General features: G+C 37.1%; 1 protein-coding gene across 2 annotated transcripts in view; it reads right to left on the reverse strand.

The window, feature by feature from the left end:
* The window catches only part of nompC (no mechanoreceptor potential C), a 502,015-nt gene that overhangs the window by 228,012 nt on the left and 255,635 nt on the right, over positions 1-18,368 (reverse strand). For both annotated transcript variants that reach the window (XM_089102713.1, XM_089102710.1), the window contains exon 14: positions 14,870-15,070. In XM_089102713.1, coding sequence (XP_088958839.1) covers positions 14,870-15,070 — 201 coding nt within the window. The remainder of the gene's footprint in view (positions 1-14,869; positions 15,071-18,368) is intronic.

The following is an 18,368-nucleotide window of genomic DNA, read 5'->3' on the forward strand; positions in this document are numbered from 1 at the left end:
TTCCTCCTCCTCCCATTCCCAACACCATCATCAAATTCTCCCTTGCAAACCCAACATATTTTACGATTTTTAATGGCCAATCTGTCATCTGGTGATAGGAGCATAGGATAATTTGTGTAACGATGGCACGAAATTGCACCGATCACTGTTTTGATTAGACTGACCAATGCCGAGCGTATGCAGACTTCACCGCCCAACGACTCAACTACATCCAGCAATTGCATGGTATTATTGGAATCTCGTTCTGCACGAGCGTAAGAGACCCCTATGGCTTCATTTATTTTAACACGATTTGGATTTGACAAAACGTACACGTCCGTGAGTTTCGCTTCGCAGTCTAAAAATATCTTATTGCTCTGTAGGAGCGTTTCCTGGAAATTCTTAAAACGTAAGATCGTTCTATCTCCGCTTACCGTTTCCACAACCTGGTATCCATGACGTTCACGGTGTCTCACGTGATTCTTTAACTTTAAATCAGAGCGAAATCTTGAGAGGCCTGTTGGACAGTAATAACATACACCATCCCGCTTTCTACCCTCACATAAAACCCTACTGATATCTGTAATTGGATTAAAATGTCCAATTGAATCAGGCTCTGTGGGTGGCGTGTATAGTAGCCACACCCAATGCTCCACTGATTCAATTGACGGAGCCCTCACTGGAAATAATACACCTTTCTAATCGGAACGCTGACCCTCCTCAAATTCTGTTTCATATTGCAACACTGTGACACCAATCTTTAAATGTACATTAGTCCGCTCAAAAATATCTATTCCTTTTAATGTCACGGGAAATTGACAATTTAAACAATTAAAATCTACTACGGGAAACTTTGAACCCTCCATCCCATTAACTGCTAATTTGTCCAACTTTTTCTTGGAGGCATTATCGCGCAGAGGTCTATAGGCTGCAAACAAAAATGTATACTTGAAACACTGTAGCCTCGCATCGAAAAAGATTTGTTGTATCCCCCTACAACCCTCTAAATCCGAATGATATTTGAAAACTATAGCCCTCTCCCCACCACCACCTCTTAAAATAAAATCCTTTTTAAATCTACAAATATTGACGTTTAAACTCTCAATAAATAAAACCACCGACCCACTACCCCCCTCTTTATAATTTTCCAGTTTAGTTTGAATGCTATTAACCCAATCTAAAAAAACCTCCTCATAATTTGATAAATGCGGGCGAATTGCCAAAATCTCTGTGTGCAAGTATTTCGAATACAGCTCGCTCGTATTTTCATTTAAAAAATAGTTTTAGTACTATTGGTGCTATTAAAGTCTTCCTTCCCCTCCACACCCCCATCTGTTGTTCAAAAACGTCTCGAATTTTACCTATTTAAACATGATCAATGTTTACGGGATCTGTTTATATATCTCCTAACGCCAGGGAGCTCAACGAACTGTTAAATTATGTACTCTAGACTTTTGTATAGTGCAAGGCCGAGTTGGAAAGAAAAAAATCTGGAAGTGGGAATAATTGTGGGGGTATTGTATCATAACTAGTACTACTACTACTGGTATCATTAACCAGAATAGAAGGGGGGTGGCATAGAATCGTCAATAGCACCACCACCCCCAGTCTATTCAATCGCATTAGTTGAAGATGGCGTGAAATTGCCCAAGTCACTTAATATACCTTCCAGGGTGTTTTGGGATAGCTGATCAAGCCAGCCTTTATTGTCTTTTGACCGAATTTCTTTATGTGGACATAGTTTAGATGTACTAGTACTACTACTACTACTAAAATCATTTAAATACTCCTTCATAAATCTATACTTCATTTCCGCGTCCTCCACCATGTCTGTGTCCCAAGTCAGATCATCTAAGCTGGCCATGTCCCCAAAACAATCATTTAAAAAACCCCTATGCCACTCCATATTATCAACAACTAGAGTATCCTCATCCCTAAACTCCATTGGTGGTGGTGCAATGATTGGTTCAGGTCCACTAAAAATAGACACATCATGACTTGATGGTGATAATGGAGCTAATTCATTAATCTATAGAAAAAAGGGTTTATTTTCCATGTGAAATAACCAAAATTTTATAAAGTTAAAAGACTATGTCAATTTTTCACCCCACCCTCAATACTTAATTCCCCCGCCTAGCATTAAATTGAGTAAATACTTGCCCCCACCCCCTCACCCAAAAAAAAGTAGTCAAATAAAGCTTGATCAGTTTTATATTTCAACATTTTTTATTATATTATTTTAACTGAAAATATTTGTGCAGAAAAAAGTCCGATAAATATTCACTAGTTGGTATGACACACACACACAACGCAACGTTTGGGATGATATCAATAAAGTAAAATCAAAAAAATATTTGTCAAGGAGCTGTCATTAGCATATTAAGAAGTGGTAACCTATTTTCCATGAACCATTTCAATATAGTACCACTCGCGTGTTTAACGGGTACTAAATAAGTACCAAACGTCATGTAGCAAAGTTATGGTGTTTTACCCCAACACCTTTTCTACAACATCCCTTTATAAAGTTAAAAGACTACCAATTTTTCACTCCCCTCAAAACTTAATTCCCCCTCCTAGCATTATATTGGCTAAATACTTGCCCCCCCCCCCTCACCCAATAAAAATTATTCAAATATAGCGTTATCAATTTTATATTTCAACATTTTTATGATATTATTTTAACTGAAAATATTTGAGCAGAAAAAAGTCCGATACATATTCACTAGTTGCTATGACACACAAAACACAACACAACGTTTGGCTAATAGCAATAAAATACAATAAAAAAATATCTGTCGAGGGGTTAGAATTAGCTCAGTAAGAAGTGGTAACCTATTTTTTCAATGAACTATTTCATTATAGTTCCATTCTCGTGTTTACCAGCTACTAAATAAGTACCAAAAGTCATGTAGCAAAGTTAAGGTTTTTTCCCCCATCCCTCCATCCGTTTCTTCAAGATCCCCATTCCTTTTTTCCTATGTTAAATTGTGAGCACATTATAAAGTTGAAAGCTATCTGATAAATTGTGCTTACCGTGGAAATTACAGGTAGCTCGGTATAAACTGTATGGTGTGCGAAGTGGATCACACTATCCCTCCTCAAGTTCATGCTTCTGATTATGTCCGTGTCATTGGTGCCAGACTCGCCATCGAGATTAGGTCGCTTTTGACTTGATGTTTGAATATTAGAGTCCTGGAAATAAAAATAATTTTGAGTTTTTTCTACTCAAAGGTTTTACCATCTACTAAATAAATACCATTTTTCACCTCCTTCAAAACTTAATTCTCTCTCCTAGCTTTATTTTAACTAAATACTTGCCCCCACCACTCACCCATATAAAGTAGCCAAAATAGAGCTTAGTCAAATCTAAATTTCACCATTTTTATGTTCTTAATTACTCTTTAAATAATTGAACAGAAAAAAAGCCCGATGAATATTCACTAGTTTATAGAGCATACACAACGTAACGTTTGGGGTGATATCAATAAAGTACAATAAAAAAATATCTGTCGAGGAGGTAGCATTAGCTCAGTAAGAAGCAATAACCTATTTATACTAACGCATTTCAAACCTAGTCATATGTTTACAAGCTACTAAATAAGTACCATTTTTCACCCCTTTAAAACTTAATTCCCCTCCCAGTATTATATTGGCCATAACAAGACTCTTTATTTTTCATACAAATCTAAGCCTTCGGTAGATAATTCATTAGTATCTAAAGGGGCATAACCCTGCATTAAGCAATGCCCCCCTTCAATTCCACAATATCAAATTCCAAAATATAACAATTACAGATCTTTCTTAATTATGCATGAGACCGTAAGTAATTGCTATCTGTTGAGTTTAATTAGAAGTTGTTGCAAACGCTACCTTACCCAGATATCCATGGACAACAGCTTTCAAGATAACGAAAAAATATGCGAACCTTGTCAGTTCGAACACTATTAGAGGTAATTAAAAGACATTTATAACGAAAAACCTTTGCTCATCAATTAAAGTAAAAGCCAGATTTAAATATCGTTAAATACTAATCACCAAATCATATCAAATCCCAAAGACATATTGGCAGACACCTATAGGAAAAAAAGGATCATGTTCTTATGATAATTCAAGAATAATGTATATTTACTTACCATCATAATTCTTTTGTTCTCCATTAGAAAAATGAATAAATTTGATTCTAATAGGCTTATCACAAGTTCTATTAATCAACTGATCCAGAAAGACCAATTTTTTCTATATTTATAGCAGGAAAAACACGAATATAAGCCCTCCAGCTGTAAACCAGTATTTCTAGAATGAGACCATCCTTTGAACATGTAATATAAGGAATTTTGAATATTGAACCAGGAAAGAAAAAAACATGTTATGATGATGGATGAACAAACTTGCTAAAGCACATATCCTCCAAACCAGTCTGATTACATTACACAATCTTGCTCCTAGTTCCAAAACGTGTATATTCTTGTAATCGTGAAACTGCACTGTATATTCTTGTAATCGTGAAACTGCACTGTATATTCTTGTAATCGTGAAACTGCACTTTATATTCTTGTAATCGTGATATTCCCTATGCCCTTACTACTTACGATCACCCCCGCAAAAAATAAAATAAAAATAAAACACGCATCCGTGATCTTTCTTTTGTCAAGAAATGCAAAATTCCACATTCTTGCAGATAGGACCTTGAAACTTCTACAGTAGATACACTGAACCTGATGGTGTGATTTTTGTTAAGATTCTATGGTCTTTATGGGGCGTTTTCCCCTTTTTTTGAAAATAAGCCAAATTTTCTCAGGCTCGTAACTTTTGACGAGTATGATTAAACTTGATGAAATTTATATATTTGAAATGATAATAAAAATCCAATTCTTTTGATGTATCTATTGGTTTCAAATTTTCTTTTTTTTAGAGTTTCGGTTACTATTGAGCCGGGTCGCTCCTTACTTACAGTTCGTTACCACGAACTGTTTGATAAAGCATTTTCAAAATACTTTGATAAAGTGTTTGTTAGGGACAAGTGTTAGCATGCAAGTGTGGAAAATGCGGAAATGTCAAATTCCTTTGGCGCTTTGGCAAATATTTGGCTTGAAAGTTATTCCTTTGGCGAATGTGTGGCTTGAAAGTTATGTGGATGACTTTAGATGGAGTCAAGTATGGATGGAGAGAGTAGATGTGGAATGGATGAGTAAAATTGACTTTTAAATTTGAAAATTTTGATTTAAATGTTATGATGTAAAAATAGTTTTAAATGGTGGATTTAAAAAAAATTTAAGAAATGAAGTTAGTATTAAGATAAAAGATTTCAAATTATATTTTATTGGTTATTGCATGAGTTTTGAGTAGCCAAAAGAGTATTAAAAAGATTTTAGTAGTTTATTTGTGTGTTATTAAAGAAGGATTGGAATGGCGTACCTAAAGATACTGTAAGGGCACAGCATTCTACTCCTCCTAGGTTTGTTATGGGGTTGAGGGAATATTGGGAGGATGGATGATGATGTATAGTTGATTGAGAACAAGGTTTTAAAAAAATTATTTGTGTATTATTAATGTATTTCTATGGTGAAAGGGGTACCCCATGGCTGAAGGACACCATGCAAAACCGGGAATGGTATTTTTTGTGGTTTTGAAATTTATAGTAGTATACCTTGTCTTCATCAATTATGTTTGGCTACCCATATTAAAAAATAAAAGATGTTTTTAAATTAGTATAGGTGACATTAAAGTTTGAAATTAAGTAAAAAAGATATTATGTTACCGAGAAGAGAGGAGGTGGGATTTTCTTAAAATAAAAAAAGAAGCATTTTCAATAATATTCCTGAATACAAAATATATTGTGAAAAAAGATTTATGAAAATTTTAAAAAACTAATCTGAAATCCTCCTATAACAGTGCCAGATGAGGCTCGTATCAAGGTTTTTTCGGGGTGGGGTTTTCCAATGATTTTTTTTGGGTGGGGGGAGGGTACAAAAAAAACTAAAAAACGCATCAAAAATTTGTTTGGATTCATTTTTATTACGTTTTTACGATTCGACAAACATTTCGGGGGGGGGGGAGTTTCAGACCCGTAGCCCCCCAGGATACGATCTTGCGCCAGATCGAGATAAATATATTCCATTGAAAAATCGATGGCCAAAAATCTTATAGACTAGAATTACAGTCACCCATTTGGACCAACAAAGAAAATCACTTTTTTGTTAGGGAAGCAGTAATATGTCTGCTTCTCCTTCTTCTACTGCAATATCGTAGAGGGACATTTCGGAGCTCATTTGGAAGGACTGGGGTAATGGGGTAATAAACTGTAAGTATGGAGTGACTCGGCCCAATAGTAACCGAAAAAAATATAACAATTATTGCATAAAAGAAATTCGTTTTTATGATGGTTCCTAATGCATTAAACATTTTGTGAGGGGGGATTTTTACACGGAGGGGGACACGGATTTCCTAGTATTATTTGAAATGATCATAAATAAAAAAAATCATCTGCAAGTAAGGAGCAGCAATAACATTTAAAACGAACAGAAACTATTCCGCATACTAGAGGGAATGCCTACTCCTCAATCCCTCGCTCTTTACGCTTAAGTTTGACTTTTTGTCCTAATTCTTTAAAAACAGCTTCTGACATACAAGTGCCGTTTTTAAAATAAGAAGTTGTTTTAAACCTTCCAAAAAAATAGCTTAGTTATCGAGAGATTGAGGAGGGGAAATCTCCACCGTTTAGAGAGCAATTTCTGTTCGTTAAGTCTTATGGCAACTCCTTAATTTCAGTTTAAAAGACTTTTTTTTTACCAGAACTGGATCTTCAAATACAAGATGATACAAAACACAAATTTTTGGAGAAGACGCACGTATCTGAAAAGTTGCTTGTCCAGGGTAGGGCGTCATAATTTAGGGATTCCCACACCTAATTCCTGATGTGACCTCGTGTTCATTTTTTAAATTATGTCATATTTGATAGTCAACATAAAAAGTCAGTTTTATATAAAGATATAATGTTACTAGAACTCCTTTTTAGCTTTTTTTTTAATTTTAATCATTTTAATAACAAATTTATTGCATAGAAGATTTATTGCATAGAAAATTTGTGCCCTAGACAGAAAATACTACCTAAACAAAAAACCAATGCATTTGATTTAAGTACCACATGAGTAAATTTTCCATTAAGACTAGTTTAGAGTGAGAAAAAAGTTTTGCACTAAAAGAAACTATACCTAAGCAGCGAGCATCTTTCTCTGCAATTTTGACTCTTTCAAGATCTTTCATTTTCTCTTTGGGCATTGGAGGAGGTCCACCTTCCTTTACCAATAATATTTGGCGTATTTGCCTATCATATAAATATTGAGTTGTTTGATTTTTGGTTTGATGGATTAATGGGTGGTCCCGAATCTTTTTTTTTTATTTTTAATTTTTTTTGTGGTTGATCGTCATCCCCTTTGACAAGTCGATTTCGCTTAGGCATAATACGGGGATAAGTTCTTCCATACTACTAAAAAAATATGATAACCAGACTTGGTCCATTCCTTACATCTGTTTCCTCTTCTCGAAAAAATGACTTGCGGCACACTGGACAAGTGCTATGGAGTTTTAGCCAAGGAACAATGCAACTATCATGGAAGAAATGGCCACAGGGAAGTTTAATGACACTTTCTTGAGGTTTATAAGATTCAAAGCAAACAGAACACGGAAGGTCTTGGCTCGCTTCTTTCTCTGTCATTTTGACTCTTTCAAGATTTTTCATTTTTTTTTCGGGCATTGGAGGAGGCCCACTTTCCTCTGTAGATAACATTTGGTTAATTTCAGAAAAATAAACAGTTTCGCCCTCTGGAATGTGTCTTTCCCTTCTTCTCCTTCTTCTCCTTGTTATTCTTCTCCTTCCTCTTCTGCTGGGCATCAAAGGCTCAGTAGGTGAAGCGTAGGTTTCATGACAAATCATTGCATTTTCTTGCAATTCTTCCTCAAAACCAGTTAGACAAGAGAGACATTTTTAATCCTCCTCTGTGGTACATTCTGTCACGCTCTGACATTCATAACAATAATATAATCTGTTTTCTACTTTTGGTTCTCTCATTTTGAAAGTTTAATTATTACCTCATGTACAACAATAACATCAATGTATATGAACCTCAATTCTTTTGTTTCCCTTATTTATCAGCTGACTAGCTAACGTCTTGATTTGAAGTTTTTAAAAGTTTCCTCAAGACTTAGATAATTGTGCTTCTGATCATAGTTACAAAATACGGCGAAAAAAAAAATTACTAATCTGGATTAAAAATTTCAGCTACACATTTGCAAATTTAGCTCTAATTAAGATTTTTTTCATTCTAAAGAAGTTTCTAAAACAAAATGTTACCATTTGACGTTACCTGGCAATATCCTAAGGTAATATGTTTATTTGTACTTGTTTTATTCTACAATAAAACAAGTGCTTTATTGTAGGGAATTTCCTCCTGGGGTATTCTAGCCAAAAGTACTGTTTTTTTTCTGGTAGTACTGTACTGTCTGCGCATAGACGCCACATTTTCTAGGCAGTAAATTGTTATAAAAATAACCCGAACTAAAAAATTAGCAAAAAAGAAGTTTTAGCTTGACTATATATTGACTACCCGATATGACGCCATTAGAAAAAGTGAATATGACAACATTACAGGGATTAGGTAAGAAAATCACTAAGTTATGACACCCTATCCTGTAGAAGCAATTATTCAAAATGTAGGCGTGTCTTGTTAGAAAAAATTCATGTATTCATGTAAAAAAGAAAGAAAAAGAGACATATCGCTGCTTCCAGAGCAAAAAATGATTTTCTTTGTTGCTCAAGTTGGAAGCCTGTAATTCTATTTTACAAAGTTTCCGGCTATCCAGTATCCAACTGAACAGTTTCAATTTCGAAATGGTATCATTTATGTGGGGTTTCGGGCTAGTTTCCAAAATTTCCTTACATTTAGGGTTAAAATGAGTTTTAGCCCCGTTTTCAGCCCCAAATCCCAACTAAGCGTACGATGCTCTTGACCAAAAGTATGATCTTCGAAAGTTGCAAGTTAATCTGAAACCCAGTATAAGGTATACGCTCTTTATCATTATTAATTAAAAAAAGAAACTTTTTTCCAGAAAATAAGTTTTTCAAAGAAAAGTAAAGAACTCCATTAAACAAAAAAATGAGCAAAAATAAAATCAAATAATCTACCAAGCGTGAAACAACACAAATCAGCATCGATAAATAAATGAAACCCAAAACGAACAGAAATTACAATAAATAACCGAGTCAAACTCAAAACGAGCAGAAATTAACATAGGTTGGGGGCAAAACCCCTATGCCTTCCCAAGGCCAGAACAAAATTTGCACTTTACTGAAAAAATATAATTTTTTTACTTTTATAACTTTAATAAATCAAATAATATTAACATTTCGATTACTAAATATCAGTATATGTATATTAAACTGACAATGCACATTCATTTGTATTTTTTCAGTAAAGTGCAAATTTTGTTCTGGCCTTGGGAAGGCATAGGGGTTTTACGCCCAACTTATGTTAATTTCTGCTCGTTTTGAGTTTGACTAGGCTATTTATTGTAATTTCTGTTCGTTTTGGGTTTCATTTATTTATCGATGCTGATTTGTGGTTGTTTCACGTTTGGTAGATTATTTGATTTAATTTTTGCTCATTTTTTGTTTAATGGAGTTCTTTACCTTTCTTTGAAAAACCTATTTTGTGGAAATTTTTTTTTAATTAAATTCTTTACGTTTTATATTGACATAGTCTTTTCAGCGAAAAAAACAATAACTCTTTAAATCTTTTCGTTTTTTAAGACTTTATAGTTTGGCCTGCTATTTGCATAGTGGAGAAAATTTTTCGGCAATTTGTAACAACCTATACCTTTTAAAAATACCCCCAGAGCATAACTTATAACCCTTGCCCTGAAGAATGTGGGGGGAGTGTCCTGCTCAAAGATATAATTTCCTGAACTTTGAACTACGTGGAACAAAATGGCTGTCTCAAAATCTTTATTGGATGTGTTTGGGAAAATAGTGGGCATGAGAGGGGCGTAAGTCGCTCTCCAATCACTTTCAATTATTAAAAAGGGCACTAGCCCTTTCAATTTCCAATTGAATGAGCCCTTTTGAAGTTTCTACGCTTTCAATAAAAACCTTATACGCCCCAGGGCATAATTTAAAACCCTTGCCCTGAGGGCTTGGGGGGAGGGTAGAGTTGGTTATCGTCAAAGGCCTAATTTCCAGAACTTAAAACTACGTTGAATAAAACGGCGATCTCAAAATTTTGATTAGACACGTTTGGGAAAAAAGTGGCCGTGGGATCTGTAATAGGTGCGGTCTTATTCCTTTTGATTGTTTAAAAGGGCACTAGCCTACTCAATGTCCACTCGACAAAGTCTTTTTTAAAGTTTCTACAAAAATGCTATCTATAAAAAACCTTATATACCCCCAGGGCAAAACTTACAACCCCTGCCCTAAGGGTTGTGGGGGACTGTCCTCAAGAACATAATTTCTATCTTGAAATCAACTACGCTGAACAAAATGGCTATCTCAAAATTTTGATTGGATGTGTATCGGGAAATGGTGGGCGTGGAAGGGGTGTTCGTCGCCTTCCAATCACTTTGAATATTAAAAAGGACAGAAGCCACTCCAATTTTCAATCGAATGAGCGCTTTTCGAAGTTTCTACGACAACTTCTTCGTTACGAAGTGCCCTGCTCTAAAGGAAAAAATTAATAAATAATACATTGTGCCAACATCGTTCTTATATACCTCAGGGCATAAACTTAAAACCCTTGCCCTGAGGGTTGTGGAGGAGTTTCCTCCTCTTTACTGAGTCCCCGGTTCTTGTCTCGTTCTCGAGTGTCCCCGTTCTTTACTTAGGCAGCGCGATCGCGCTGCCTATGATTTATACAACATCTTTCTATATAAACCTTATATGCCCCCAGGGTATAACTTACAAACCATGCACTGAGGGCTTTGAGGCAGTTATCATCCTAAAAGACCTAATTTCCAGAACGTCCAACTACGTTGAACAATATGGATATCTCAAAATTTTGATTGGATGTGTTCTGGAAAATGATGGGCATGAGAGGGGCGTTAGTCGCTATCCAATCACTTTCAACTGTTAAAAAAGGTACCAACCCTTTCAATTTCCAATATAATGAGCCCTTTTGAAGTTTCTACGACAACGCTTTCGATAAAAACTTTATATGCCCCAGGGCATAGCTTACAACCCTTGCACTGAGGGCCCTGAGGGGTTTATTATCCTAAAAGACAAAAATTTCAGAACTTTCAACTACGTTGAACAAAATGGATATCTCAAAATTTTAATTCGATGTGTTTGAGAAAATGGTGGGCATGAGAGGGGAGTTAGTCAATATCCAATCACTTTCAACTATTAAAAAAGGCACTAGCCTTTTTCAATTTCCAATTGAATGAGCCCTTTTGAAGTTTCTACGACAACGCTTTCAATAAAAACTTTATATGCCCCCAGGGCATAACTTACAACCCTTGCCCTGAGGGGTGTGGGGGGAGAGGTTGTCATCCTTAAAGACCTAGTTTCCAAAACTTTCAACTACGTTGAATAAAATGGCCGTCTAAAAATTTTGATTGGATGTGTTTGGGGGAATGATGGACGTGGGAGGGACCAGTTGCCCTCCAATCACTTTCGACTATTAAAAAGGGCACTAGCCCTTTGAATTTCCAATCTAATTGAACCCCTTTTGAAGTTACTACGACAATGCCTTCTATAAAAACCTTATATGCCCCCAGGGCATAACTTAAACCCCTTGCCCTGAGGGTTGTGGGGGAGTGTCCTCCTCAAAAATATATCTTCTATCTGGAAATCAATTACGCTGAAAAAAATGGCGATCTCAAAATTTTTATTGGATGTGTTTGGGGGATTGATGGGCGTGGGGGGGACCTAGTAGCCCTCCACTCACTTTCGACTATTAAATAGGGCACTAGCCCTTTGAATTTCCAATTGAATGCGCCTTTTTAGAAGTTTCTACGACAGCGCCCTCTATAAAAACCTTTTAAGCCCCCAGGGCATAACTTAAAAACCTTGCCCGGAGGGTTGTGGGAGAGTGTCCTTCTCAAAAACACATTTTATATGTGGAAATCAACTACGCTGAACAAAATGGCTATCTAGAAATTTTGATTGGATGTGTTTGGGGGAATGATGGGCGTGGGTGGGGGTCTAGTTGCCCTACAGTCACTTTCGACAATTAAAAAGAGCCCTAGAACTCTCGATTTCCAATCGAATGAGCCCCTTTTGAAGTCTCTACGACGACCCCTTCCATATGAAGTGCCCTGCTCTAAAGTAAAAAAAATAATATATGGTAAATTGTGCCAACGTTGTTCTTATATGCCCTCAGGGCATAACTTATAACCCTTGCCCCAAGGGTTGTGGTGGAGTGTCCTCCTCAAAAAGATATTTTCTATCTGAAAATCAACTACGCTGAACAAAATGGCTATTTCAAAATTTTCGTTGGATGTATTTGGGGGAATGATGGGCGTGGGAGGGGGCTAGTTGCCCTCCAATCACTTTCGACTATTAAAAAGGGCACTAGCCACCCCAATTTCTAATCGAATGTGCCCTTTTTGAAGTTTCTACGACAACTCCTTCGATAGGAAGTGCCTGTCGAAGAAAGAAGAAAAAAAACACACATTGTGGCCACATCGTTCTTTACTTAGGCAGCGCTAGCGCGCTGCCTATTATTAGTCGCACCTTTTGAAACACACTATTTAGACAACCTGGATTCACATAATGTCTCTTTTAATTTAGTTTAACATCTCCTTCAACATTTTAGAAAGTTTCAAGTTAATGTGAAACTCAACTGAAACTTAACTAATGTGAAGTTCCGCTCCTGAGATATTGTATTTGCACCATTTTGACAACCAGGATACAAGTGGTGTCTTAGGTATTTTCGAAGACCACACTGCCTTTCCATGACGTACAAATCACAGTTCAAATAAGGATAAACCCCTTTTTGAACTGTTATTTATAAGCAGTTGACCAAAAGAATGATCTTCAAAAGTTGCAAGTTAATCTGAAACCCGGTATAACGTATACGCCCTTTATCATTATTAGCCTTACCTTTGGAAATATATTATTTAGACAGGCTGGATTCACATAATGTCTCTTTTGATTTAGTTTTACATCTCCTTCAACATTTTAAAAGTTCCGCTCCTAAGATATTGCATTTGCAACATCTTGACAACCAGGATACAAGTGGTGTCTTAGGTATTGTCAAAGACCACACTGCCTTTCCATGACATACAAATAACAGTTCAAATAAGGATAAACCCTTTTTTGAACTGTTATTTATAAGCAGTGTCTTTTAACTTTGTTCAACATTTCCCTCAATATTTTCTAAAAATTTTAAATCCATTCGCATACAAATTTCTGAAATATTGCAGGTGCACCATGATGACAACTAGGATGCAAATAGTCTCTTTGTATTCAGTTTTCCCCGAAAGTTTCAACTTCATATGCTTAGCTATATTTGATGTACGAGGGACGTTCAATAAGTTCGTAGAACGGAACACTTAGAAATGACGAAATAAGTTCTAACCCTGCACGCATGCTTATCTAGGTAAGTGATATTCACAGCCTGAAAACTGTTCATTTGCTTTGTCCTTTCAGGTATAAGAAGACTGCAAAGTCATTGAATCACTGTAGAAATGGATTCGTCACTGATCGAGTAGAGAGCAGTGATCAAAGTCTTTGTCAAAGAAGGTTCTTCGGCTAGAGAAATCACAGATCGGTTGGCCAAGGTGTACCAGCAAGATGCTCCCAAGTATTCCACGGTCGCCAAATGGGCAACAGAGTTCAAGCGGGGCCGTCAATCCCTAGAAAACGACCTTTGGAAGTGACGACCCTGGAGGTCATACAGCGTGTGGAAGACCTTGTCATGGCTGATCGTCGTTTAAAGGTCAAAGAAGTTGCAACCAAAGTTGGCATTTCTGAAGGGAGCGTTTTCAACATTCTTCACGACCATCTTCATCTTTCCAGAGTGTCTGCCAGACGGGTGCCTCGAAATCTTCAAGTGCAAGATCGACAGCAGCAGATGCAGCTCAGCTCACAACTTCTCGAGCTCTACAGGAGAGACACAGAAGACTTCCATTTGCGACTTGTGACTGAAGACGATACCTGGGTACACCACTGGGACCCCGAGAGCAAAATCGCCTCCAAGTAGTGGAAATACAGTGACTCGCCGCCTCCAAGGAAGTTTCGGACCCAGTCCTCTGCAGGCAAGGTGATGGCATCAGTCTTCTGGGATTCGAAAGGTCTCCTGCTAATCGACTACTTGCCCAGAAGGTCTACCATCACTGGTGCCTATTACTGGGATCTGATGGTTAGGTTGCGCAAGGCAATCAAGACGAAGAGGTGAGGAATACTGACTCGTGGTGTTCTCCTTCCTTATGACAGTGCGCCAGTGCACAAGAGCCGGGTGACACAAGCCATAATCAATCAGATGGGCTTTGAACAGTTGGCTCATCCACACTACAGTTTGGATATGGCCCCAAGCGACTTCCACCTGTTTCGTGCCATGAAGTCCGACCTTCATGGAAAGTGTTTTGGTGACGATGAGGAGCTGATATCCGTCGTGGATCAGTGGCTCAATTCCCAGTCACAAGACTTATTCCAAGCTGGAATTTCGGCACTTGAGCATCGGTGGTCTAAGTGCGTTGAAGTTAGGGAAGACTATATTGAAAAGTAGTGATGGTTTTGTTTTTATGAAATAAAGTTTTGTATGCAGTTCTACGAATTTTTTGAACACCCCTCGTATCTACCGCCATTCGTAGAAAGTAGCCTAGTAAAAAAAAACACGGAGGTCACTTTGTCTTTAATTAGACAGAGCTACTCCGTTTCCTATTTAAAAAAAATTCATACCTTATTTGCCGAGCCTGCCAAACTCGGTTGATACTGTAAAAATAGTGCCAATACACCAGAATGGTTTTTCTGAGCTGCGCGGTGTAATGATCTTTGTCCTGTGTCATCAGTTGCTTCCGGATTGGAGCCAAGTTCCAAAAGGAGTCTACATACTTCAAGCTGCCCAGATTCGGCCGCCAGCTGTAGAGGTGTCTCTTTTCTCTGTCAAAGGAAAAGACTCTCATCTACGATTACGGAGTTATTTAGAAGCTAAATTGATTAAATCAACTTCTAATTAATTTTGGGAATAGAACTTCAAGACATACTGATTTATTCCTAGCTTCGCAAAATCTAATAGAAACTTCAGCAAACTGAAGATTGACTGTTTTTAGATGTTTTTGAGCAAAAAATCAATTCAAACAAACACTTACTTAAGACTTCAGCCCAGTCCTTAGTCAGAGATTGACAAGCAGAAAGAGTCCAATTACTGTACCAAATCGAATTATCTAGCGAATGTATGAAAGATACACAACTGATCGAAGTTTTACATTATAATTTAAAACTTAACGTTATAAGTTTACTAGATTTTAGTAGAGATGCCTTATTGACTCGTGACGGGAGTCCATATATGGGCATAGAGTCCCTAGGGAGATGGTTTTTGTCAGTGAGAATCGAAAAACAGGAATTTTCTCACATTTATAGATGTTTCATGGAAGGTTATGTGTGTTGGTCAATTTATTTGATGTTTTTCATGGATGTCAACAGCAATTCATGTCTGTTTTATGGTTTTTGTCAGTGAGAATGGTAAAACAGGAATTTTCTCACATTTATGGATGTTTCTTGGACAGTTTTGTGTGCTGGTCAATTTATTTGAAGTTTTTTATGGATGTCAATAGTAATTTATGTCTTTTTTATGGTTTTTGTCAATGGGAATGGAAAAAAAGGAATTTTCTCACTTTTATGAATGTTTTCTGGATTTTTGAGTCTAACGGGTACCGGAGTCAATGACCTCTTCTTTCAAGATCTTGTTTTGTCGTTGTTGTTATGGTTTTTGTCAGTGAGAATGAAAAAACAGACATAAATTGATGTTGACATCCGAGAAAAACATCAAATAAAATTTCCAAGAGAATTGTTTCCGAAACAAAGTTTATTAATATCTTTGGAGTTCGACCAGAAGAAATGTTTCCGGGGCAAAGTTTATTAATATCTTTGGAGTTCGATCAGAAGAATTGTTTCCGGAGCGAAGTTTTTTAATGTCTGACAGATGATATCATGGTTGATTGATTTGTCATGAAAGGGGACTTAATTTGTTGTTTCTAAGGGGAATTATTGATTCACGACAGGGGAATAAATTTGTTGTTTCTAAGGGGAATTATTGATTCACGAAAGGGTTTCCAAGTAATTTGAAATGTGACAGCGCAGGGATGTCAAAAACAAAAGGAACACGCAAAAATTACGTTTAGGGGTTACTTACGTTTAGGGGTTATTTGGGCGAAACCGTCTTAGACATTTTAGGGAATTATTTCGGCGAAACAGTTAGAGACATTTTAAAAGATGATTTTAGAATAGGTTTTAGAAGAGGATTTGAGGGTGAAACTCTGTGGTCGTTATAATACACAAGTTCCATTTGAACAGTCTCATGAGGTCCTCTACCCCAACCCCAAAGGGTCCTCATACCCCACCCCAACCCCGAAGGAAGACCCCCGGTCCTCAAAGGTCCCCCAGGCTCCCAAAGGGCCCCCGGACCCCCAAAGGCCCCTGAGCCCCCATTTTTAATACTTTTTTAAGGCTTTATTAGATCTTTTCAGAACAAGTTATTTTCCTAATGTCCATCCTAAACCCATTTTACAACTTGAAGTACCTATCCTTAAAGGAACTTGCTTTGAAATGTCCTTTGAAAAGTATTTCTTGGGTGTTGAGGTATCCAAAAAGCTGTAAAGTAAAGTTGTGGGTGAAAAGGAAGGATGCTTCAACTTGTAAAATGGGTTTAGGATAGACATTAAGAAAGGAACTTGCTCTGAAATGTCTTTTGAAAAGTATTTCTTGGTGTTGAGGTATCCAAAAAGATGTAAAGTAAAGTTGTGAGTGAAAAGGAAGGATGCTTCAACTTGTAAAATAGGTTTAGGAGGGACATTAAGAAAGGAACTTGGTCTGAATTGTCTTTTGAAAAGTATTTCTTGGTGTTGAGGTATCCAAAAAGCTGTAAAGTTGTGGGTGTAAAGGATGGGTACTTCAATTTGTAAAATGGGTTTAGGAGGGACATTATGAAAAGAACTGGTTCTGAAATGCCCTTTGAAAAGTATTTCTTGGTGTTGAGGTATCCAAAAACCTGTAAAGTAAAGCTGTGGGTGTAAAGGATGGGTACTTCAACTTGTTTAAATGGGTTTAGGAAGGACATTAAGAAAAGAACTTGTTCTAAAATGCCCTTTGAAGAGGATTGCATGGTGTTGGGCATTCAAAAAAGCTGTAAAGTAAAGTTGTGTGTGAAAAGGAAGGATGCTTCAACTTGTAAAATGGGTTTAGGAGGGACATTAAGAAAGGAACTTGCTCTGAAATGCCCTTTCAAGAGTATTGCTTTGTGTTGGAGCATTCAAAAAGCTGTAAAGTAAAGTTGTGGGTGAAAAGGAAGGATACTTCAACTTGTAAAATGGGTTTAGGAAGGACATTAAGAAAAGAACTGGTTCTGAAATGCCTTTGAAAAGTATTGCTTGGTGTTGGAGCATTCAAAAAGCTGTAAAGTATCAACTTGTGAAATGGGTTTAGGATGGACATTAAGAAAATAACTTGTTCTAAAACATATAATAAAGCCTTAAAAAAGTATTAAAAATGGGGGCTCAGGGTCCTTTGGGGGTCCTGGGGCCCTTTGGGAGCCCGGGGGACCTTTGAGGACCGGGGGGCTTCCTTCGGGGTTGGCGTGGGGTATGAGGACCCTTTGGGGTTGGGGTAGAGGACCTCACGACACTGTTCAAATGGAACTTGTGTATTATAACGACCACAGAGTTTCACCCTCAAATTCTCTTCTAAAACCTATTTTAAAATCATCTTTTAAAATGTCTAACTGTTTCACCGAAATAATTCCCTAAAATGTCTAAGACGGTTTCGCCCAAATAACCCCTAAACGTAATTTCTGCGTGTTCCTTTTGTTTTTGGCATCCCTGCGCTGTCACATTTGAAATTACTTGGAAACCCTTTCGTGAATCAATAATTCCCCTAAGAAACAACAAATTAATTCCTCTTTCGTGAATCAATAATTCCCCTTAGAAACAAAAAATTAATTCCCCTTTCGTGACAAATCAATCAACCATGACATCATCTGTCGACATTAGACATTAAAAAACGTAAAGAGTATGCCACCACAATTCACAGGAGTAGTATAAAAAAGATCGTCTAGAGCCAATATTGCCACATAGGGTGTTGAATCAATGTTTTGTCGCTGGATTTTTTTTTTTTACTTGGACAAGGACCAAGCCTGTCTACCGATCTTGCTGCAGCAGGGATTGATCCCCGGGCCCCGTACTGC

This window comes from Artemia sp. Qi Xiang Cuo, chromosome 2 (assembly GCF_049724085.1).
Source record: "Artemia sp. Qi Xiang Cuo chromosome 2, ASM4972408v1, whole genome shotgun sequence".
NCBI lineage: Eukaryota > Metazoa > Arthropoda > Branchiopoda > Anostraca > Artemiidae > Artemia > Artemia sp. Qi Xiang Cuo.